Here is a 25589-nt window from a genome sequence, read left to right on the forward strand (position 1 = left end):
AAGAAAGAGCCCAGCAGTTCAGAGCGGCCTCTGTTCCTTCCATCCATGAAGATATCCCTGAAGCGCACAGGTTTGATATCACGCACACTCTCTCTCTCCTTTACTCAGCTCATCTCCCAGGATAACAGTTTAGCAAAAGAAATCAAGGCATCAAAAGCAGTTAAACGCGTGCCCAACTTGGAGCACGTGCTTCATTGCCTTCCTGAAGCAGGGCCAGTGCCTGCAAGAAAAGTTGGTCTGCAGGCAAAAGCCCAGCACTTCCCCTGTGGCTCATAAAAAAGCGCGAGAAATATGGAGCATTACTCAGTTTGAAACAAATGGTAGCAGAACAATGGACCTCTCAGCAGACAGATTCCTCATGACGCCTCATAAGACACTTGCTGACAAAAAGTAATGCATGCAAGCGCCAAGGAAACTTGGCAAAGATGAGCAAGTGCCCTCCCCTGATGGCCATGACCCCTCAAACTGTCTTCCTGAAGTGTCCCCTCTCTCTAAGGAACAATCAAATCCCTAAAAGAGTCTCAGGAATCACAAGACTGGGGTTCTAGTCTCTGTTTTCCCTCCCAGTCTTTGTCCGTCTTGTCTATTTAGACTGTATATTTGGCCCCAGTACAATGGGACACTGATCTCAGTTGGGGCCTCTAGGCACTACCATAATACAATACTAAATAATAAGGACCTCAAAAACATCATTAATGGAGCAAATCCTGAAAGCTGTAGGGCACCTGGCACTGCTTTGGAAGCCAAGCAGAACTGCAGCTGCTCAGCACCCACTGTAAGTGCAGTGATGTCACAAACCTTTGACATCACAGACACACAGATCCTTAGGAAGCACAGACAACCGCCGGCTTTTGTTCTTCCCCGATGTCGGTGGTGAAATCGATTAACCTGGTGCTGCCTGAAGAGACGGTGTATTTGGCAGGCTCCAGCATAGCTGGCCAAGTGATTCTGACCCTTAACAACTCTTTGATCAACCCCATAGTGAAGGTAGAGCTCGTGGGAAGAGGCTATTTGGAGTGGAATGAAGAGACTAATGCTGACAAGGATTACAGCAGAGACATTATCTGCAATAACAAGGCTGACTACATCAATAAAACAAAGACATTCTATATAGAAGGTAAGGAATTGGAACCATAGAGGTCAAAGAACACAGAGTAAAACCTCACTAATTTTGCACTAGTGAACACAGGAATTGCCATATCGGATCAGATCAGTGATCATTCTAGCCCTGTATCCTGTCATTACCCCAACTACTTAAGAGGAAAATGCAAGAAACACTTCATTAGGCAGTTATGTGATAACCTGCCCACAGGAAGTATTTCTTCCTAGCCCTTATTGATTAGAGGTTGGCTTAAGCCCTGCAGCAGGAAGCTAAACTTTGGGCACTTTTTAAAAAATATGTAATTTTAGACTCTGGATGATCTCATTATCCATGTAACAGTCCAGTCCCTTTTATTCCCTCTGAACTCTTGGCTTCCATGAGAGCTTTATTTATTTGGATTTACATTTTTTTAAAGTGTAAATGAAAAATGGAGGTAATGGATATCCCAAGGTTAATTCTGTGTTTGTGCAGAAAAAGTATTTCCTTTGATCAGTTTTAAATTTGCTCCCTTTCAATTTCCGGGAATGTCCCCTTGTCCTTGTGTTTGGAGAAAAGGAAAACAGGAGACCTAAGGTGAATGATTGTATTTTGCACATCAGAGCCAGTTTGAGACACCCTTACTCTCACTTAGTAGTAGTTTACACCACGCATAGTCCCATTGAAATCTAAGGATTTATTTGTGGAGTAAGGTACCACTCAATGTGAATAAAGGTATCACAATCTGGCCCATAGTAAGTGTGTATACATATAGTCACAGTAATGCATCACTAAGACCTTGTCTAAATTAGGAGGGGTTTTCTGGTATAGTTATATCAGTATAGCTATATCAGCAAAATCCTCTAGAGTGAACACATTTATACTGGGATAAAAGTGATTATACCAGTATAACATATGTCAGTATAATCTGTAATAGCATAAGCACAACTATACCAGTATAACTGCATCTACTCTAGGACTTTTACTGGCATATCTATGTAGGTAAAGAATCACACCCCTAAATGACATATAGCTATGCCAGTAAAACCTCTAAGGCCTGGTCTACACTAGAAAATTAGGTCAGCATAACTACATTGCTCAGGGCTGTGACAAATCCACAGCCCTGAGTGACGTAGTTAAACCAATGAACCTAAGTCCCCGTATAGACACCGCTAGGCTGACAGAAGAATTCTTGCACTGACCTAGCTACCACCTCTCGGGGAGGTGGATTACCTATGCTGACAGGAGAATCCCTCCTCTCGGTGTAGGTAGTGTCTACACTAGGGGTTCTCAACCTATTTACCACGGAGCTGCATATGGAGCTTTCTATGTGTTATGTGGGCCACATCCACACAATATATATACTACCTGTATGGCCCTGAGGATGTCACATGGGCCGCAGCTATGCACTGATTGGGTTGCAAGCAGCCCCCCGGCCAGGGGTTGAGAACCACTGGTCTACAATGAAGAACTACGATGCAGCTGTACCACTGTAGCATTTTAAATGCAGACGAGTCCTAAGTGTAGGCCAGGTATCAATGTACTTTGTTCATTTATTTTGTCAACTGTCATTTTTAATATATTTATGTGCTGATAAGTGGACCACAGTACATTTTGTAAAAATATTGAAGTCTTGATAATATGAGACCACACTATGGCTTATGCTGTTATATCCTTGCTGAGAGGCAGGGAGGTTATGAGCTACACAGAGGAGGTAAATGAAAATTAGTCAGGGTCTTACTGTGTTTTTATATACAGAATTAGTTAACCCCCGATGTTTACAGGAATATAAAAGCAGTGGGTTGTGAACAACTCCTAGATAGTTAAGAGTTGAAGGTTAGGCTGCATGTCAATGCATTAAATCTTGGATTTGACCTATGACCTCCAATGGTCAGACTTCAACTCCTCCTAGACTATTAGGATTTAAAGGCTATGCCCCACCGGAAAGGTCATTTTTCCTACACGGGCAATCAAGTCTTGGATTTGACCTATTACCTCTCACCGTGGCAAGTAAATTCCTCCTACAAGTTGAAAGTTGTGCCCAGTGTTATTGTAAATCTAGGGTGAAATTATCTTTCCGATATTTAGCATAATAATAACAAGCAGTGCTCCTATCACACATTTCAACTCTATATCTTAAAGGCCAAATGTTTCAAAATTGGGTGCCTAAAGGCAGGCACTTAAATCCATATTTAGTCTCCTAAATAAACAGCCTGATTTTCAGAGATACTAAGAAACCACAACTCTCAAGGTTTCTTTCACAAAATTTACCAGCAGTCCTATACCAGTATAATTATATCACTATAGCTATGCAATATAACTCCCTAGGTGCACATTCTCTTTGGGGATTTAGAGTGCCTTTTTCAGTTTAGCTTATGTCTCTTTAGAAGCGGTTTAAACTAAACTGAAAACAAAAGGCATTCTAAATCCCCAGAGTACATGTATGTGGGGGATTATATCAGAAAGATGGTCTTACCAGTTCAAAGTGAGACAAGGCCAACTTTAGCTCGGTGTGAGCAGGAAACCTCTCCATTAAATTAAATGTAATTGCACCTGCTTACATTACAAACTGAATTTAAGAAAGAGGCAGGAGCAGAGACACTGAAATGATTTTCCATGGCCTTGCATCTTGTGTCATTCACATGAATGCAAAGTGAAAGTAAAATATTATCACTGGTGCAAGTGATCTGATAGCAATTTTACCCCTGCTTTGCACGGGTGTAACTGAAAACACAAAAAGCCAGGCTGTGGAGAAGTAGGCTCTGTGAGGGTTTGCTGTATCCAGTGACACCAGTAAAGGAGAAGTAGATATTCATTCCACTGCCTGATTTCTGTAGGGTTTGAGAGCTGTTGAGCACCCTTCATGCCTAGTGACCACATTCAAAGTTCAGGGCGCTCAGCATTTGGCAGGAGCAGACCCCTAAAAATAATTTGCAAGCAGCTGTGGTTTGCTATCCTCATTAAAAAATTCCATCGAGAATGCAAGGCAGCCCATAAATAAGAGGTGATCTTTTAGTTCGGTAAGTGAGGGAGTGTCGCTTGGCTTTCAGGTAACTGGCTGGCTTCAGGCACCCACATCTTTGACTTCGATTTCAACTTACCTGACAGACTTCCATCGACATTCAGCAGCAACATAGCCCGTGTCTCCTACTTCCTCAAAGCCTCCTGCGCCACCCGAGAGCTCATCTTAGCCAAGCAGAAGAAATATTTACTAGTGCAAGGGACCTCCTATGGCCTCCTTAAAAATAAATTAGAATCCCAGGTAAGGTAAATAGAGAATATTCGTCCTGTGACAGGAGGAGAGAAAAAGTGCGTAAGGGTCTAGTGCTGCTCCCAATGAGGTCTAGCTAGCTATTTGTGCCAGGCCCATCCCCATGGTATTGGAGCGCCCTTACAAAACTACGTAAGTCCAGACAGGTGGTCTACACACAGAACCTAGAATTGTCTCCTCTCTCTCCCCTTTTCCAAAGACATTTAGTTTGGCCTACGAGGCGCTTTGGAGAGCAAGACCAGGACTTGGGAGCTGGTTCAAACAAATAGGGGGACCCACAGTAAAGCCACCTGAATCAGGGCCGTGCACTCTAAGGGCATGGCTACATGCTGTACCATGTGCCACTTTAAGTACATCGGTATACTTAAAGCACTACACTGCAGCCCCACCCAACCCCACCCCAAAGTGGATGCAGTTTTACTGGTATAAAGATGCTTATACCAGTAACAATAAAAGTCACACCCCTGACGGACATTGTTACAAAAGTGGTGTGCAGGCCACGCCTAAGAGTCAGTGCATGACCTTCTCCCACCTAATTGCTTGGCGTTGTCAGCTAAGGGGATGCAATTCCATGGAAGATAAAGGGTAGCAATAGGATAGCATGTATGTTTGTGGAGGGCAGTTGGGGAATTAGTGGCTGGAAGTTTCCTATTAAAGAGGAGAATAGGGGAAATAGGAGATGTGCCCCAACAGGGCCATGGTGAAAGGAGGAGACACCTCGATTCCTCAGGGCTCCACATCAAGTGACACTGTAAAAGGAAAACGTCATCCTCACATTTCAGTCCATCCCACAGGGACCCCCATAACTCTAGGCTTGGTAGCATCATCTGCCTCAGCCCCACCAGGGCTTTCTAGCCCAATCTGATATTCAACTGGCAGCCAGTGAAGAGATGGAGCACTGGAGTAACGTGGTCTCATTAGCCCACGTTGATCAACAGATGTGCTGCAGGTGTTCCCTGTGTCTTCTTTCTCAAGCGTACAGGCTGAACTTTCCCGATATTTATAGGGAGGTTTAAAAAAAGAACAGGCATTGGGGGGAAAAGAACTTCCAGGCCTTTTCTCTTTATCATAAAGCAGAAAAAAATCCATACAACCATTATCCGTTTCCGTTGAAGATCATTGTTAAAATTACAGTGATTTAATCAACAGAAACATTGGAATTAATTTTTGTAGCTACTTTACTAAGAGGAGCCAATAAGCATCATCAGATGCCTCTTGAATAATTATCAGTAATAATGCAGAAAAGCAGAAGTGTTCAATAAATATTTCTGTTCTTTATTTGGGAAACAAACAGACGACGTAGTCATGTCATATATGATGATGACACTCCTTCCACCAGTATCTCAGGATAGTGTTAAACAGCAGCTACCATAGTTAGATATTTAGCAGGTCAAGACAGCAGGTCAAAATAACTTGCCTCCAAGAGTTTTAAAGGAGCTGGCTGAGGAGCTCGCTAGCCCATTAATGTTGATTTTCAATAAGTCTCGGAACACTGGGGATATTCCAGAAGACTGGAAGAAAGCTAATGTTGTGCCAATATTTTAAATGGGAAAAGGGGATGACCCGGGTAATTATAGGCCTGTTAGTCGGACATCAGTCCTGGGCAAGATAATGGAACGGTTAATACAGGACTCGGTTAATACAAAAATTAAAGGTGAATAATACAATTAATGCCAATCACCAGGGGTTTATGGAAAACAGATCCTGTCAAACTAACTGGATATATTTTTGATGAGATTACATATTTGGTTGATAAAGCTAATAATGTTGGTGTAACATACTTAAACTTCTGTAACTCATTTGACTAGGTACCACATGACATTTTGATTGAAAATCTAAACAATATGAAATTAGCATGGCTCATATTAAATGGATTAAAAACTAGTTAACTGATAGGTCTCAAAATGTAATTGTAATCATCATGTAAGGGGTGGATTTCTAGTGGAGTCCTGCAGGGATCAGTTTTTGGCCCTACACTATTTAATATTCTTGTCAATGACCTGGAAAAAAACATAAAATCATCACTGATAAAGTTTGCAGATGACACAAAAATTGGGGGAGTGGTAAATACTGAAGAGGACAGGATTGCTTGGTAAGCAAAGGTACAAGCAAAACAATGTGTGTTTTAATATAGCTAAATGTAATTGTATACATCTAGGAACAAAGAATACAGACAATAGTTACAGGATGAGGGACTTTACGTTGGGAAGTAGTGACTCTGAAAAAGATTTGGCCATCCTGGTGGATAATCAGCTGGACATGAGCTCCTGGGTGCAATGCTGTGGCCAAAATAGCTAATGCAATCCTTGGATGCATAAACAGGGGAATCTCAAGTAGGAGTATAGAGGTTATTTTACTCCTGACAATGGTGCAATTGCCACTAGAATACGCTGTCCAGGTCTGGTGCCCACAATTCAAGAAAGACGTTGATAAACTGGAGAGAGTTCTGAGAAGAGCCATGAGAATGAGTAAAGGATTAGGAAACCTGCCTTATAGTGATAAGTAGATTGAGCTGCCTGCTCAGTATCTTAACAAAGGGCTGGTCTACACTAGGGCGGGGGATCGATCCAATATACGCAACTTCAGCTACGCGAATAGAGTAGCTGAAGTCGAAGTATTTTGGATCGAATTACCTGGGGTCCAAACGGCGCGGGATCGACGGCCGCGGCTCCCCCGTCAACTGCGCTACCGCCGCTCGCTCTGGTGGAGTTCCGGAGTCAACGGTGAGCGCGTTCGGGGATCGATATATCGCGTCTTAACGAGACGCGATATATCGATCCCGGATAAATCGATTGCTACCCGCCGATACGGCGGGTAGTGAAGACGTACCCAAAGAGGAGTTTAAGGGGTGACTTGATTACACTTTATAAGTATTGTGACAGACCCAGACCAGTGGGGTACAGGAGTCTGGTAGAGGGCAAATATACTGGTCACTGGATGAGTAGTTTTCTGTTCCCTGAGTGACCAGAGCCGGGGCTGCACTAGAGTAATCAGGAACCTGCTAGAACCAGTTAAGGCAGGCAGGCTAATTAGGACACCTGGAGCCAATTAAGAAGAAGCTGCTAGAATCAATTAAGGCAGGCTAATCAGGGCACCTGGGTTTTAAAAGGAGCTCACTTCAGTTTGTGGTGGGAGTGTGAGGAGCTGGGAGCAAGAGGCACAAGGAGCTGAGAGTAAGAGGGTGAGGGTGTGCTGCTGGAGGACTGAGGAGCACAGGACACCAGGAGGAAGGTCCTGTGGTGAGAATAAGGAAGGTGTTTGGAGGAGGCCATGGGGAAGTAGCCCAGGGAGTTGTAGCTGTCATGCAGCTGTTACAGGAGGCTCTATAGACAGCTGCAGTCCACAGGGCCCTGGGCTGGAACCCGGAGTAGAGGGTGGGCCCGGGTTCCCCCCAAACCTCCCAATTGACCTGGACTGTGGGTTCTTCCAGAGGGGAAGGTCTCTGGGCTGTTCCCCAACCCACACGGTGAATCTCTGAGGCAAGAAAATCCACCAATAAGCGCAGGACCCACCAAGCTAGAGGAGGAACTTTGTCACAGTATCTACATGGGGAACAAATGCATGAGCATGGGCTCTTCAATACAGCAGAGAAAGGTCTAACACGATCCAAAGGCTGGAAGTTGAAACTAGGCAAATTCAGACTGGAAATGAGGCATACATTTTTACCAGTGAGGGTCATTATCCCTTGCAACACTTTTCCAAAGGTCGTGGTGGATCCTCCATCATTGGTAAATTTTAAATAAAGATGGGATGTTTTTTCTAAAAGATGTTCTCTAGGAATTATTCTGGGGAAGTTCTATGGCCTGTGTTATACAGGAAGTCAGAGTAGGTGATCACAATGGTCCCGTCTGGCCTTGAAATCCAGGCTCCATGCAGAGTCAGGAGAAATCTCCCCCTCAACAACCCTGGTTCCTGGGGCAGCCAGAATCTGCAGAGCCACTTGAGCCTAGTAGGATGAAATAGCTTCTTTTTAGGAGCGCCAAGTGTCCCTAAGGACGTGGCGTAAGGGCAGAAACTGGATTTAACACTAAAGAAGAGAAGAGAGTTGATCGTGAATTGAACACCTAAAAGGTGCAGGGAACATTAACGTCCCAGCCAAAATGGTACAGGACAGAAAAGGGACCCTGAATCATTCAGCATCTCAAGGCTTCCAGTACACAGCCTCCTCACACATCGTTTTCCTTGAACAGTAATTATGCATGTTCTTATTTCATGGCTACATTATACATATACCCAGGGATCAGTCTTGAAAATATTACTCACCTGAGTAGTCCTACTGAACTCAATGGGTAAGTAGAGCTACTCACATGCATCAGGATTAGCCCCTTTGACTGCAAATTCATTATGGTAGAGACATGGGGCCTGATTCCCATTTACACTACGGCCCCTTTGCACTGCCAGAGTGGTGTAAAAGGGCCTGAGCGTGAATGAGAATCTGGACCGTAGTGCCAAACTCTGCTCTCTCTCTCTCTCTCAGGTGTAAATCAGGATTAACTCTGTTGAAGTCAATGGAATTATGGGAGTGTCAGTGAGCTCTGATTCAGGCCTATGGTCTTTTATTACTTGACTTGTATTATTGACCGCACAGTTTATGGTGTGGTGTAAATAATATAGTGATTCCTAACCTTATTACTATCTTTAGTTGTTTGTTTTAAATGGCACCGTCAGCAAATTCTGCCATCTTCCTTCCTGACGCGTGCACCAAGAGATAACACTTCTCTACCCCACAGGGTGGATGATGAGGCTTCATTCATTCTTGTTTGCAACATGCTCTGAGATTCGTGGATGGAAGGGGCTAGAGAAGTGTGACTATTAATGTTATTCTTTTGCTTTGGGGTCTGAGCCCTTGAGTGAACTTTGCACTGCATACAATCTGTCTGCGTTACTGAAATCCCCTACGCTGAGACCTAATGCTAATCACTGCATCAAGATGGTGAGAAAATGCTACTTTTAATGGCCTGTTTGTGACCTTCCCCTGAATTTGGTGTAGATATATATTGTGGGCCTTTCCCTTGCTCTCTACTGGATGGAATCAGGACTGGTAAGTTGTGTGTCATATGCCCTGTACTGCTAACACAAATTCTCCTTTAGCTCAAGTGACAGGGGCTTGCTTCTATGAAGTACAAAGGGCCACACATGCAGCATGAAGTTTTGGGTGTCTGCAGATTTCTTTCAGTGTGAAGCAGCCTCTGCTCCTGCAACTGCAGTTCCATGTGTGTAAGGAACCGAGGCAATCATATTGTATCCTGTGATAGGCACTCACCGTACTCTACCTTCCTCCCCTCCCCATACAGTACCCTTTGGTGGTGGAAGTCGACAAGCACGTAGCTTATCATTGCTGCTTCAAACACGGCCTCGTCATCCTCCGGATTTCCCTGGTGAAAAACACATTTGCCCCCGGTGAACAGATCATCTTCACGACAGAGATCGACAACCAGACAGGCAGGTCCATCAGGAAGGTGGTTTTTGCCTTGTACTCCATCATCCTCTACCTGGGCTACACTGTCAGGGCAGAACGGCGCTCCTTAGAAGACCGAAACGAAGTGATGAGGCTGGAGTCCAGGACCAAGGCAGCCCCCTTTGTGGTCACAAGGATCACCAGCATGTTCTCTCTGCCCAAGTTACTGTCTGTCAGCAGCATGTCCATAGCCAATGAAATCATGGAAGTCCGGTATGAGCTGGTAGGGACAGTTTACCTTCCCTGGTCCATGACCACAATTGTGGCCAAAGTGCCTATCATCATAAGAACCACAGCTGTAGGCAACCCTGAGGACTAGCAGAGGGGTGCAGATCTGCACCAGAAGCGAAGTGACCACGTGGACACACCCAGCGTTTTCAGACGAATCTCTATACAGTGATCCAGGAACAAGTTTGCTGAGGTCCAGATAATAAAGGTTTCCTGTGAAACATGTGTGCGCCAGCTGCCTGATTTCACAACAGGGCTTTGCACAAGCGGGTTCTGGATTGGGCCGAGGTGCCAGAATGAGTCACAAAATGAGGGAGGGTGGGGCTAGCTAGGACCCAAGAGCAGGGTGAAAATACAAAGAGATGCTGCCTGCCTCCCAACTCAGGGCTGCAATGTGCTCTAGTTAGATCAGAGGAATGGTCATCAAAAGACCTGGGTTCTAACCCCAGCTCCGCTGCTGACTCACTGCTTCTCTGTGCCTCGGGCTCCCGCTCTGTAGAATGGGGATAATACTAGAGCAGATCCACAGGTTCATTCCTCACCCACCCACCCAATTGTCTTGTGTCATGGTTTGTCTGGATGTGATAAGGAAGACCCAGGTCAGTGGCCTGGACCCAGGAGGACAAATACCCTTTAAATAGCTGGCCCCAGGGACACACACACTGGGAGCAGAGACAACACCTAAAGGTGTGGAGCTGGCAAGTCCAGGGAAGAATGGAGGAGCAGGTCTGGGTGGAGAACTGGCAGGTGGAGAGCCAGCAGCAGAGGGCTGGAAAAGCGGGCAGGAACAAGCCAGCCTGCCTGCTGAATGGGTAGCATCAAGGGAGGCTGGGGAAAGAAACCAGGCTGCGTGGGATTGCATATGGAGCCTGGGGAGGGGCAGAGGCTGGGAAGGCACTAACGGAGCCACCAGGGTGGGAAGGGGACCAGGCAGCAGGTATACAGGGAGCAAAAGATACATGAGACCCCTCTGCGTCTTCTGGTGCAGAAAGGAGGCTGCCGGGCACTGTAGCAATCCCCTAGCCAGGAAAACAATATAGGGCCTAGGAGTTGGGCAAGGAGGGAATCTCAGAATTACAGCCAGGTGCTTGACTGGAGCATCCCTACGGCCCTTTGTTTTCAGTTTTTAACAATTTTTACCAGCAAGTTCCCACGTTTTACAAAAGCTATTATTGGGGTATTCCTGCTTTTCACCCAAATTTTGAACCAGTCAAGTCCATGAACAGACTGAGTAAGTTCAGAACATCCAATCCACTGCAATAGGTCGATGTTTTTCTGTTAATGATACATTAGTCTTGGTGTCAATGTGACGCTGTCGGTGAAAGTCAGACAATGGAGTGGGGAAGATGCACACATACAGACATGTGCCTCCATGTGTACCTACTGCTAACGTACAGTTCATGAAACGAACCAGAGCGTTAAACTGCTTTTACGTTCAATAGTCTTATCTTTCTCTATGTGTTGCTTTTTTTTCTGTCCTCCCGTCCCCCAAAATTAACCCTGATATTTACCCAGAAAACTGTGAAGATAATTTTTTGCACCAGTTTTCACCTGTTTGTTGTTGGGTTTTTTTGTAATAAAAACTGATCAATTCCCAGGAAATGTTAAAATAAAAATTGAAAATGAAGGCCCTTGAGGTATCCCCCAGGCTTCTTAAGGGACAATAGTACCTTTCTCCCTCAGGCAAAGAGAGCTTGCTGAGACTAAGGCCACGTGGTGGCAAGGCTCCCCCCGCCAGACTTAATACAACTACTGCAAAAAAAGCCTCCGGCAGCATGAGCTACGCCAGTTCTTAGGGCGGACGGGCAGCTGTGGAGTGGAACCGCTGCTTCTCTGGAGCCTAGAGAGGAGGATTCCTTACCACTGTGCCCCTGAGGATTCCCAGCAGCACCCAGCAGGGCTGGGACTAGAAAGTACAGATATAACCAGTGCCAAGTACAGTTTGTTCTCTCCACCAGGCCAGGCAGGCTGACAACAAGCCGTGGCAGCTCCAGCACTATGTTTAAAGGCTACTGCTCCAGCAAAAATCTCCACCTACACCTCTTCCTTTGTTCTGCTCAGGGGTCTGCAAACCCGACGGGCTGGGGCTATCGGTCCGGTTCGGCACAAGGATGCGCCACACTCCTTCCCCCACAGATGATGGCGTTGGCCAGGAGTCCCCAAAGGAGCGAAGATGCTGCGGAGAGGGTGGGGAATGTTTTTAATCAAGGCTATCAGCTGAAAATATTTCTACAACCTTAGAACCTTTCTACAAAGGCGCCTCTGCGGGGGAGAGGAGAGGAACATAAGGAGGTGGATTCCCAAAGCAGCAGGGGAAAGAAGGGTGCAGAAATGACAGCCAGTGTTTTATTAACCCTTCACCACCTGCAGGGGCTGGCAAAGACCTTGTGGGCTGCACCTACCAGCCATGGGTAGTAAATAACGTCATTCCTCAGCTCCTGGAGGAGGGGCACCTGGGCTCTGTGGCACCAACGAGTAACCTGAGGGCCATGTTTGATTTATGTGCCATTTAGAAACCAAAGCTAAGCGTTGCCCTCACAAATCGTCTTTGCTCCTCCTTGCATCTGCCTTGATAGACAGCTGGGAATGGCTTGTTGGCAGAGTTTGCCAGCACAACAAACCTGCAGTGGATCAGTGATGGTTTCCCCACTGCGGTTATGCTGCGCTTGCCACCTTTTAAGACATTCTGGGTCACATGTGACCCTTAGGCTGCAGCACTTCAGGGACCCTGGTCCCCAGGCAGAAGATGCTGGGCTACGAGGGTCCACACAGGGGAGGGAGGTGCAGAGAAAGTTGGGGGAGCCTACAGCCTAAGAGCCTGATCCTGCAAACATTTCTGCATGGCCAGACGCATACACCCGAATGGTGCGCCACTAATTGGGGCAAATGTGAGTGGGAAACAGGAGGCTGTCACTCCAGGGTGGGGGCTCCAGCTGTGAGCTCAGTGCCCGGCTGACAGCTGCGGTGGAGGGGCAGGTGTGAGACCAGCGCCAGGCTCAATTTCACAGCACAGATCCTACCAGCAGTGAAATTGACATTCTTGTCAGTTTCATGGCTCCAGCTGTGAGCCCAGCAGTGCTGCTCTGAGCCAGAGGCAGCCATGAAACTGACAAGAATGACAGCCAAGAACTGATGTAAATAACGCAGTGTGTACATGGACACTGCAGCTCCCTAACTACACCGACATAAGTGCTACGTCTCTCATAGAGCTGGAGTTATTATATCGGGATAGCAGGCCACTTACTTTGGTGGAAGCAGCATTCTAGGGCAGACACTGACATAATGAGGTTGACGTAAGCTGCCTTATGTTGACTTAACTCTGTAGTAGACCAAGCCTAAATGCTGGACTTAAGTGCTTAACGTAGCAACTAGACACCTAAGCCCCTTGCAGACCCCAACCTTAGCCTCTCTGTACCTTATCTCCCCATCCGTAAAGTGGGGATAATAGCAGGGATGTTGTGAGGATAAATAGATTAGATTGTGAGGTTCGGATCACCTGCACTTAAGGCAATATATATATAATTAATCATCAGCGTTGAGATATGCACACCCATTCCACCTGCCACTTAGACGGCCAATAGCCATTCAAATCCAGCCAACCAACTGCTGTGCCACATTACAGTCCCACGTGCAGCACACTTAGATTGCTCCCAAGTTGCACTGCCTGTTTACACGCCTTGAATGGCGTAACAGACACACGTCTGAAAAGGCTTTCACCACCATTTCCGAAACTGGCCTACTTAGACTCCCTTTCACCCACTGACAGTTAACTTACATTTACCACCTCACCCAGGAATGTGACAAGTCGCAGGCAGTCCAATTTTCAAAAGTGGCAACTGACTCTGGATGCTGACATTTTTGGCTACCAAACTTCAGATTTCCACAAGTGCCAAACACCCACAGATCCTGGTCCTTTCAGTGCATCCTATGGATCACATGAAAAATCAGACTAAGTTCTCACCCCAAAACTACGATACTCAGAATAATGGATCCACTTTAGAAAATGTTGGCCTTAACTCCTTGTTGTGACCCAGTTTCCCCCTCTGTGAGAGTGTTGTGGAGCTCAGCTAACCATTGTTTGACACAAGCTTTGAGATCCCAGGATGAAAGACGCTACAGCAGAGCAAAGTATTCATTATGTTTATTATTTATTATTTCTATCACAGAAGCACCTAGACACCCCAATCAGGATCAGGGACCCATTCTGCTGGACACTGTACAAACAAAAGTCCCTACCCCAAAGAGCTCACACGTCACCTAAGGCTCACGTCATTTCATCGTTGTGCAGTGTGGAGGTACAGTCACATGTATCAGCCCACTGCTGCTTGTGCCAATCTGTAGCCAGCTAAGATTTTAGAACAGGAGGGACCAGCCAACTCCCTTGTTAGCAATGGGATCCGCACTCAGGGCAGGAGAGGACTGGAAGGTAAATATTCTGGCTTATTCAGACCATGCCCCGCAGTTCTTTGAGGCACTTTGCACACATTGGATTGCTTTCATGGCTCTTTATTTATGGGGTGCCCATAACATTTGGGGTCTCTGGTTAATTTACTAGTTTCTCTGAAGGAGCCAGGATGCCCTCCTTCATACAGAGCAGCAAGGATGGGCATTGGGGGTGGCATGAAAATGAGCTGCAGGGTTTGGTAGCTCAGGGATTTAAGCAACGGGAGTTCATGGGGGTAGAGAAGGCAGCATCTGGGGGGCCGTAGACAGGGTGAGTTTCATGGGGATGAAGCTAATTCCGGCAGTTCAGCAGCAGACAGAGGAAATAGAGAGGGTGAGTTGGGAATTGCACCAATACCACCCTATGCCAGTCAATTGGGGAGGGGGGCGAGAAGGACTCAGCAGCCCAGAAGCATCTCCTAAGACTCAGGACTACATAAAAGCAGGGTGAAAATGAACACTGAATTGCCACGTGAATGACCCTCGACATGCCATACTGTCCCCAAGTCCTGCAGTGCCCAGGAATTCACCCCCAGCTCCCATGATGCATGATACATGTGCCCCCTGAAAGGAGGCAGTTCCTACGGGGTGCCCCCCAATCACCCCTCAATCCCTGGCTATCATGGGGGCTTGCACTTAGAATCCCCACCATACTTTGTGGGTGCTCCCCCTGACTGGCTCCTTCAGGACATGCCAACAGCAACCCCCCCCCCCCATGTCCACCAGAGCCATGCTTTTGAGAATCCAAACAGTCACTTTTGCAATTCCCCACCTTTGGCAGGGCCTGGAAGCCCATTGGGCTGAGCTGGGCCTCGCCTACCTCCCGCTTCTGGAGAGCTGGAGAAACCTCCCCTCCCCGGCTGGCCCCAGGGGGCCCTTTGGAATCTTGCGTTGCCACTTCCCTCTCCCGCTGTTTCCAACATTCTGCCCCCACCCACAGGCTACTTCTGATTGGCCAGGGTGGAGAGTGCCGCTCCTGGATTGGCTTTCTTCAGCTGTCTGTCACGTGCAGGGCAGTCCCTGGCCAGGCTCCGAGTAGAACTTGGCCGGTTGCGCAGGAGGGCAAAGGGCTCCCGGGCGCCGCAGCGAGCAGAAGACGAAAGACCAGGTAAGACCGGGCGGCAGGTGTAGTATTGTAGCCTTGGATACACTTGGCATGTTAAATGCCAGGCTGACTCTCTACTCCAGTTCAGTGCTTGGTTGGGATCTTTGGAACGAACCGTTTCCACTGCACCCAGTTGGGAGATCAGACAGCGCTCTCCAAGGGAGGATCAAACTGTCTGCCCTACAGTCTCTGCTCTGGGGGTCACGGCTGCTGCTCTGTCGGGGAGGATCTGGAGATGTGGGGGCCCCTCAGATTTGCCCTGCCCCTTGTGTAGTTATTTACACCAGTGCAACGTGGGGGTGAACCGCTGCCCGATCCGAATGTCTGCCTTTTGCACTGGCGTACAAACTACACAAACTGCAGGGGGAAGGAAGAATCGGGCCCCTGCTTTTGACCTCCTATCCCTGGTCTCTCCAAGACCATCTCCAAACTGAGAGGGCAGAAAGGCTGAAAAGTACCCAGTTAAGGCTACCCTTTTCTCATCCCTATCCTCATGCATCTGTGTGTGGGAGAGAGACTTTTTAAGACGGGTGGGGAGACCAGTGCTAACAAGACCTGCACTCACACACACACCTTTGCTTTATGTGTATTTGTTTTGATCCCTACCTTCTGTGCAGTTTTTGGGGGGGCGGGGTTTTCCTAGCCTGTAAGCTCTTCGAGGGCAGACACAGCTTCCTATGTCTGCACGGTGCCGGATTCCACCCCTGGAGCTATTATGGATGCGACCATAATAGAAATTAGAAGGGGCATGTGGTTTTCAGAAGCCTGCTCCTGGTAGTGAGGATGCTCCTGAAAGCTCAATTAATTCTTGGTGTGATTGCTTAGTACTGCAGTGCTTGAACTGAAAACATTTTGAGAACCAAGTAATGGGGGACTGGGAGGCAATCCATGGGAGGGTCGATCTCTTATGAAGTGGGGTGGGCTATAGGCAAAGAACTGACTTATTGAGTTCTTGTGGCACCTTAGAGACTAACAAATTTATTAGAGCATAAGCTTTTGTGGGCTACAACCCACTTCTTCGGATGCATCCGAAGAAGTGGGTTGTAGCTCACGAAAGCTTATGCTCTAATAAATTTGTTAGTCTCTAAGGTGCCACAAGTACTCCTGTTATTTTTGCGGATACAGACTAACACGGCTGCTACTCTGAAACCTGTCATTATTGAGTTCTGTTTGCCTCTAATGTTAACACAGACTATGCATCCGAAGAAGTGGGTTGTAGCCCACGAAAGCTTATGCTCTAATAAATTTGTTAGTCTCTAAGGTGCCACAAGTACTCCTGTTCTTTTTACAGACTTTGTGGCTATCCAAAGGATGTCAGCAAGCCAATGACTAAGAGAAACTGAGGAGTGAAACCTTAGGGGCTCTCCAGTTTCCAGGACCTTGAGACCTGCCTGTAACTTTTCTATAGTGGTGACCATCTGGCATAGGCATGATACAGACATTCAGTATTTCTGCAGTAGGATAATAGTAGGGCCTGAAAAATGGTGGTAGCTATATATGCCTAGAGTTGATGCTTTAGACACTACCTTCCAAGGGAAGAAAAAGCAACTAATTACACAAGGCTCTGCTAGAAACCTTACAGGGCATCCAGCTATGCTAATTATTAAGCACTGACAACATGCTCTGTGCTGCACAAGATACAAATAGAGTCCCTGACCTAAAAGATTCAGAGTAAACAAGATAGACAGTAGACAGGATGCAATGAGAAGCCCAGAGCACAGTCTGACTCTCTACTCAACCCATTCGGGTCGTTTACATCAGAGGTTCTCAACGAGAGGTCCAAGGCCCCCTGGGGGGCCGTGAGCACGTTTCAGAGGGTCTGCCAAAATAAACCAGAAAGCAGGGCTGGCATTAGAGTCACTGGAGCCCAGGTACGAACGCCAAAGCCTGAGCCCCACCCCCACCCCCCACTGCCTAAGGCCAAAGTTGAAGCCTGAACCCTGCCGTATGGGGATGAAGCCAACTTAGCTTTGCGGAGCCCCCTGTGGCGTGGGGCCTTGGACAGTTGCCCTGCTGGCTATCCCCTAATGCTGGCCTTGGCTTTTAATCTGCTGGATATGCAGAAAAACATTTGTTGTGGCACGAAGTTTTTATAGCGTTGGGGAGGAGGGCTCAGAAAGAAAAAGGTTGAGAACCCTTGGTTTCCCTCATGCACAGCCTCACACCATGTTACAAAACTCCTTGGACCAACGTTTTCAAAGGCAGCCAGTGACGTTTATGTTTTGTGGGTGCATCAATTTTGGGGGGCCGGGGCAAGACCTCTTGGGTCTGATTGTCAGAGAAGCTGTGGAGCCACATCTCCCAGCAATTCTGAAACCTAAGGCCCAAAGTGTCTCAAGTTGGGAATCACTGGCCACTTCTGAAAATGTTGGCCGGGACGCCTCTTCTGATCACAATGCACTTTACCACCAACTCTTGTTGTTAGCGCCATGTTCCAGACAGCGAATCTGAGGCACAGTGTTTAGTTACCCAGCAAGTCAGTGGTAGAACTGGGATGGGAACCCAGGACACCTGACAGAGTCAGGTGCTTTAACCACAAGACCACACACCCATTCACATTCTTTCTAGTGTTCCCTCCTCCCATCCAAACTATTAACCCTTGCTGTCTCTCATAAAAGAGTCATTAGCTATCCAGTCTACCTAGTTTCCTAGTTCCTATTGATCAATCAGTCCTTGCCAGTTGGAGGAGAGAGGCTGGACTTCAAAGATTACTTGAATGCGGGAAGCAGATTTCCAGACTGATGAGATCCCAGATTTCTATTTGCATAAGAATGTAGCAAATAAAGCTGACATACCCAGCAGCAAACGCGAGCAGAACCTGTTTCCACATGTAGGTAAAAACTACTTTGCACCCAAGCCATCTCCTGGCTCACACAAGCAAGTCACATTCAGGCTGATAAAGCAATGGAAGCAGCTTAGTCCTTACCTTGATAAGCAGAACCTCATGTGGTCTTGAGCAAACATCTGGCCGATCCTCTGCAGACAGCAATGTCCAGAATGTGCTGAATTGGGAAAGCAGGCTGGGGTATTCCACAAGGGCAGACTGGCCTGTCTGAAAGAGGCCCTCCTCCAGCTAGGATCAAACACTTTTGTTGCAACAGTAAGTCATTTCAAAGGGGTGAACGGGCTTCTGGTCTCCGCAACCAGATGGAAGTTTCAGCACTGAACACTACAGTATTGACCTGTATATACAAGGAAAAAAAAAGGTCTTGAGATACCAGTGACCTGATTTTTTCCCCCCCTAGAGGTACTGAGCACCTGCAATATCCACCGATGTCAATGAGAATGTGAGGCTGCTCAGCATCTCTGAAAAATCAGGCCGCAGCATTACAAGGGCCTGCCTACGCTGCAGATACTGGCGCTGTAACAAGGGCTGGTCCCACCTACGCAGGCACGTGCAAACCGTGTTTTAACACGCTCATGCCCCAAGCACCGTGTCACTCACATATGAAAACTGTACCAAAACCAGGCCTGTCATGTCTAGTTTAACACCAGCAGATCTCCTTTAACGCCAAAGGAGCTGATCCTGATTTCCACCAGCGAGAGTGAGAGGAAACTTGGTTTTTCTCAGGCTGCCCAAGGAGTGAGGTGTTCTGTCCTTGCTCGTTGACACGCTAATTAGGAGACAATCTTACAGTGCAAGATTTTAACTCTAGAGTAACCCAGACTCCAAGGCCAGTGAGATATAGTGCAAAAACAAAGTGCATTTCCAGACTGAAAACAAAAACTAATTGTGGGCAAGAGCTACCCTACCTGGTGTTGCATCATCTGTGGGCTGGGTGGGTGGGTGGAGGGGCGGGGAGGTCCCTTTGACAAATCCTGCAGGCTGACTCAGCCTAGCCTTTGACAACAAACCAGCCTCCTGAAAGTGTAACCACTAGCTGCTAGTCACGTGCGTCCTGTGAGCAGCTTATTGATTCCTGGTACTGGGCCTTCACCACTCCCAGGCCCTGCCTACATTAGGAAAACTTTCTACAAATTTCCCAGACTGGCTAATACTGAGGTTTGTCTTCACAGCAGAGTTAGCCCGAGCCCTCACCTGGGTGTTGCCCCAAACCCCCCTCCCATCCACACACAATCTTCTCACCCGAGTAGGGTGTTATTTTCAACCCAGGCAAACTGGCCTGCCTGGGTGGTAGGTGGGTTAGAGCCCAGGTGCTACTTTCCCCGGGGCTGGTAACTAGCCACTTTGCCGTGAGGATGCGGGATAAACCACATGAGTGCCGACAGTCCTCCGGCACCTTCCCACCATTCCCCCACACCGCGTGCCCAGAAGGACAGACAAGTTCTCCCACAACTCACTGGGAAAGTATCCTAGAGTGTCTCAGCTCAGTGTGACACAAAGACCCATGCACACTGGGCAGCACAGCGCCAGTGAGGAGGACACAGGAACGGGGCTGGGCTTTGCTGTGGTGCTGGGGTAGTGCCAATCACCAGGGCCAGCTCAGCAGTGCAGACAGACCCTGGTGCCGTTTCGCCAGGGTAGGTGTTGTTTAGATTGTGGCAGTGCCCTAATGGGCCCCTTATTCAGGCACCCTCTTGCGCAAGGTGCTGTACCCACATAAACGGAAAGCCCCACAAGCTTAGCAAGCAGCGCTGGCTGGGGCAGGTGGAGACAGCTCGCCAGATGCTGCCACCAGTGTTAACACTCATTATTTGTACGGCGGTGGAGCCTAACCGGGCCCAATTCAGGATCGAGGCCCCATTGTGCCAGGTGCTGTACATACACAAAACACAGTCTTTAGCCCAAAGACTTCACCGTGCCATGTAACTCGGCTCAGAGCCGGTCTAACTGGTGCAGAATTAAAAATGCCAGGGCAGCCAGAAGTCCATCCACACTATGTGTGTTAGACTTAAATACCACAGCCCAGAGGCATGCGCAAGGGAGGGGGGGGCAAGCCAATCAGCAGGGGCACAGAACTCCTCTGACCCCGGGGCCGCTGGGGAAGGGGGAGGAGGCAGCTCCTCCAGCCACGGGGGGCACAGAAAGTGCCCCTCCAAAAGCAGCCAAATTGTTATTCCTGCCGCTGCCACAGCCCGTGCCCCCCAAGAGCCCAGTCCACCAGCTCCAGGGTCCCAGTTCAGGGCAGCACTTAAGCACACTGGAGTCACATCGACTTCGGTGAGACTTAAGGATGAGTCTAATTTGACAACGTGCACTTAAGTACGCTCCTGAATTGGGGCCTCGGGGCTCTGACCGTTGGTTAGAGACTGCTGCAATGGTTGCCATAAAACGTCAACCAATAACAACCGGGTAGCTGGTTGGTAAGGCCGCTGATAGCGATATCGTGTATCTTCTTCAGGCTCCCCTAGCTGTGTGCATAGCTAGCTTGTCCTAACACATGCGGTCTTCAAGGATTCTCTTGTTCTCCTTTCCTCAGCTTCTTCCTACTGCTTACATAGCAACTCCCACGGACAAAATATATTAACTGAACCAGCCAGCAAGTCAAGGCAGCAGGATATACCCCCCTCCCTCTCCACTCCACCCCATGCACACACAAAGTTCTAAGACGTCCAAAGTTGCTATTGCTGGTGAAGCTGAACTGGTGCTAGCAGTGACGGGAAATGTGCTAAAGCATGCCTAGAGTAGGCAGAGCTGCGGCGAGAGAGACTCCAAGATCAGAGGACTGTGTCGAATGAGCCTTGAAACAAACATGGCAGTCACTGTTACTAGTTCATCAAATTGTTAAGGGTGGAAGTGCCTGCCACTGTGTCAGCATCTCTGTTAGGCGATTGGCCCTTGTGTCTCTCTCTCATGGGCGTTAAGGTTTTGCCAGGGTGCTCTCAAACGCTGCATCCTGTTGGGAAATAGACCGAGACATGGGGAAACCCAGCTTAATGTCAGAATCAATGGGGGGAATCTGAGCTTTTCAAAGCTGTTGTTAAGCAAGTTCAGTTGTCTTAAAAATAGAACTTTAAACACCATTGTCATTATATCATGACAATGAGCTAACCAGGTTTCCAAAATTAGAACTCTGAAAACCTGCCTTCCCCACTCATTCCACGGCTAAGATGCAGTTTCTCTCTTGCAACAGTCACCGTCAAGATGACATATTGGATTGTTAATTCTCATCTTTACAGTTAAGCTTGGAAGGATTCGATTTTTATCGGTAAATGTTGATAAACGTCAATTCCACCGTACACACCCAAACCCATGAAAACATATTTACGTCAAGGATGATCAAAATTTACAGATCGGCAAAATAAGAAAAATGGTGCTTGAGAATGTATGAGTTTGATTTAAGGCTATTGACTTTGTATAGTTTGACATGTGATGTTGCCAGTTTGCGTTTTAATGGTTATAAAGCTTTAACTTTTTGAATCTCAGTGTCTGCTGTCATTAAATAATTATTGTCTGAACCCCCCTAATTTCCCACAACCATGAAAATTTAAATGGATAAAAATCAAAAAATGCTTAAAAATAAAAATCTATATTATCCATCAAAATTCTAAAATAAATACACCTCAAATTAATTTAATTTATAGCTCAGTGGTTTGAGCATTGGCCTGCTAAACCCAGGGTTGTGAGTTCAATCCTTGAGGGGGCCATTTAGGGATATGGGGCAAAAATCTGTTGGATGATTTAATTGGGGATTGGTCCTGCTTTGAGCAGGGGGTTGGACTAGATGATCTCCTGAGGTCCCTTCCAACCCTGATATTCTATGAAATCTATGAAATCTAAAGATTAATTATAGTAAGATGAGGAACAACATGCAGTGACACAAGCCATCATCTTCTGCAAGGTGTAAGCTTTTATTCAAGCATCCTATACTTTATAGTGGCAGAGAGGACATTCAGAACATGACACTGATGCCTGAGTATCTCTGTCTTCTAGACAGATATATCAGGCCTAATATGAGTAAGAACTGCCCCAATTCATCTCACTGGGGCGCTAACTCTGATGTCTAAGAAATTAATGTATCCACGCCATTTCAGTGCTGCTTATTTTAGTAAGAACATCCAGCTGACTTGGGATGGTGGAAGAAGGTTGGGTAGATTGATATTGCTTCCCTCCTACATGCACATTCTGATCCCTGGTAAAGATTCACATTAACTCATGAAATCTCTATGACTTGACGGAGCTATTAGAATAACTTCACATTCTTCTTGTAAGGAATAGGAAGCAGGAGCGGCTCTATGTTTTTTGCTGCCCCAATCACAGCAGTCAGGCGGCTTTTGGCGGCGCGCCTGCGGGCGGTCCCCTGGTCACACCGATTCGGTGGCATGCCTGCGGGAGGTCCGCCGGTGCTGCGCCATCGGCGTCCCCGCCGGCGAATTGCCGCCGAATCCGCGGGACCAGCGGACCTCCTGCAGGCATGCCGCCGAAGGCTCCCTGACTGCCGCCCTCACAGCGACCGGTAGGCCGCCCCCCGCAGCTTGCTGCCCCAGGCACGCGCTTGCTGCCTTGGTGCCTGGAGCCGCACAATAGGAAGAGGAGCTCTGAAGTTCCTAAGATGTGGTGGACAATAATCCAAGTGCATGTGGCGTTATACTGTCCACCAGCTGTTCCTGGTAATATCAGAAGGCTAACTCATAATGTTGTAACTGTTCTTTTTCTCTCCTTTCAGTTGCATCCGACTTCACAATGGCATCTGAAAACAAGGCCACGAATACTGGCCCGCCAAAGGCTGAAGAAGAGCTTCAAGTGGTAGGTAAATCACAGGTAGCTAGTATTACAAAGTGTAATCCTCAATTCACCTGTCAACAGGTGCTTCAGCGCACTAACTCATCCCAGCATCCAGGCAAGAGAGGAGTCCAGCCACACACATTGCTTTGAGGCTCTAGTTTAATATGGAGAATGCAGTTTCCTCTTGCTCGGGAGAGGGCGGTAACTTCATGTGTGGGGGGAGCGCCATAAGGCTGAAATTTGGGAGACCGATCTGCCATGGGTTCCAGTGCTAAATCCAGGTAGGGTGATGTTAAATCAGTACGTGACTGACAAGAAGCATGGTCCTGAGTTCTACTCCCTGCTCTGTCACTGACTCCTGGTGTGGCCCTGAGAAGATCCCTTCACCTCTCTGTCACTGCACTTGAGCAGATAGAGGACAGAGTGGTTTCCATAAAGACCGTCTCTAGGAATACGCATGGCTCAGACTACAGTTTATATTCACCCGCCAGCCACAGGATCTGCACCTAATGTCACTTCTTCTTTCCTTTGCTCAGAACATAGTAAACAGGGTGGCCAGCTTGCCCTTTATCAGCTCTGCCTACAACCTGGTCTCCTCTGCTTATAGCTACACCAAGGGGATACATCCGTACATCAGCAACATCTGCAGCGTGGCAGAGACCGTGGCTGCCATGGCAGTGGGCAGCGCAGTTGGTGGCGTGCAGCCAATTCTAAGCCACCTGGAACCTCAGAGTGAGTAAACACTGAGACAGGCGATTCCTCCCTTGCGCGGGGGTGGGAGAACCCTCATGGGACATCTCAGACTACACTGCATGGCCGAAGGGTGGGAGGGCTCAGGACACAGACCAGCAGGGAAGACTTGTTTAACAGGAGAGCTGCATTGGGTAGCTGACTCATTCTCTCATCCCAGCACTTTAGTCCCATGGTGTGAATGCCCCAGCTGCTGAGAGTATTGGCAATGTGGTTAAGGTCTGTTTGTGATGCCCAGTATGGAGCAGGAAGAGAAAAAACAGCTTTGGGTTTAACACCCTTCCTACTGTACGTGCTCCTCAACTAGCATCTGAGTTATTTCCAAGTCATATAGGGATATTATAAAGAATAGCCAACAAGGATTTGTGAAGAACAAATCATGCCAAGCCAACCTTATTTCCTTCTTTGACAGGGTTACTGGTCTAGTGGATGGGGAGAAGCTGTAGGCCTGATATATTGTGATTTTTAGTAAGGCTTTTGACACAATCCCACATGACATTCTCATAAGCAAAGTAGGGAACTATGGACTAGATGAAATTATTACAAGGTGGGTGCAGAACTTGTTGAAAAATCATACTCAAAGAGTAGTTATCAATGGTTTGCTGTCAAACTGGGAGGACGTATCTCATGGTCAGTCCTGGGTCCCGTACTATTCAATATTGTCATTAATGACGTGGAGAATGGAGATTACGCTTATAAAATGTGTGGAATGCACCAGGCTGGGAGGGGTTGCAAGCACTTTGGAGGCTAGGAGTAGAATTTAAAACCACCATGACAAATTAGAGAATTGGTCTGAAATCAACAAGATGAAAGTCAATAAAGACAAGTGCAAAGTACTACACTTTAAGAAGGAAATTCAAACGCAAAACTACAAAATGGGGGCTAACGGGCTAGGCAGTAGCACTGCTGAAAAGGATCGGAGGGTTATAGTGGATCACAAATTGAAAGTGAATTGACACTGTGATGCAGTTACGAAAATGTCTTATACCATTCTGGGGTATATTAATAGGAGTGTCATAAGTTAGACACGGGAAGTAATTGTCCTGCTGTACCCCGCACTGGTGTAGCTTCAGGTGGATATTGTGTCCAATTCTGAGTGCCACACTTTAGGAAAGATGTGGACAAACTGGAGAGAATCCAGAGGGGAGCAAAAAAACGTGATAAAAGGCTTAGAAAACCTGACCTATGAGGAAAGGTTAACAAAACGGGGCATGTTTAGTCTTGAGAAAAGAAGACTGAGGGGGGAACTTAATAAGTCTTCTGTTATAAAGAGGACAGTGATCAATTGTTCTCCATGTCCACTGAAGGCAGGACAAGAAGTACTGAGTTTAATCTGTAGCAAGGGAGAGTTAGGTTAGATATTAGGAAAAATTTTTGAACTATAAGAATAGTGAAGCGCAGGAACAGGCTTCCAAGGGAGGGTGTGGAATCCGCATCACTGGAGGTTTTAAGAGCAGGTTGGACAAACCCCTGTCAGGGTTGGTCAAGGTTTACTTGGTCTTGCATCTGCGCAGGGGACTAGACTTGATGACCTCTCGAGGTCCCTTCCAGCCCTATGATTCTATCTCCTCTCACAGCCATATTTCCCATCCACCTTAGCTAACTCTTTCCAACAATAGCTGGGCTTGC

At 47.3% G+C, this 25589-nt stretch overlaps 2 protein-coding genes across 2 annotated transcripts in view; both read left to right on the plus strand.

Moving 5' to 3' along the window:
* The first annotated feature begins 864 nt into the window (after nt 1-864).
* ARRDC5 (arrestin domain containing 5) lies at nt 865-10126 on the plus strand. Its single transcript, XM_024221954.1, has 3 exons — nt 865-1117; nt 4129-4340; nt 9644-10126. The coding sequence occupies exons 1-3, from the start codon at nt 865-867 to the stop codon at nt 10124-10126; spliced, it is 948 nt and encodes a 315-aa protein (XP_024077722.1).
* A 5403-nt stretch (nt 10127-15529) lies between these two features.
* LOC112121878 (perilipin-3) overlaps nt 15530-25589 on the plus strand; it is a 13596-nt gene continuing 3536 nt past the window's right edge. Inside the window, exons 1-3 of the mRNA XM_026655068.1 lie at nt 15530-15586; nt 23152-23231; nt 23747-23942. Of these exons, the coding sequence (XP_026510853.1) occupies nt 23169-23231; nt 23747-23942 (259 nt within the window). The 5' untranslated portion in view covers nt 15530-15586; nt 23152-23168. The remainder of the gene's footprint in view (nt 15587-23151; nt 23232-23746; nt 23943-25589) is intronic.

The sequence above is a fragment of the Terrapene carolina genome, unplaced genomic scaffold (genome assembly GCF_002925995.2).
Source record: "Terrapene carolina triunguis isolate 2854851 unplaced genomic scaffold, T_m_triunguis-2.0 Scaffold194, whole genome shotgun sequence".
NCBI classification, from domain to species: Eukaryota; Metazoa; Chordata; order Testudines; family Emydidae; genus Terrapene; species Terrapene triunguis.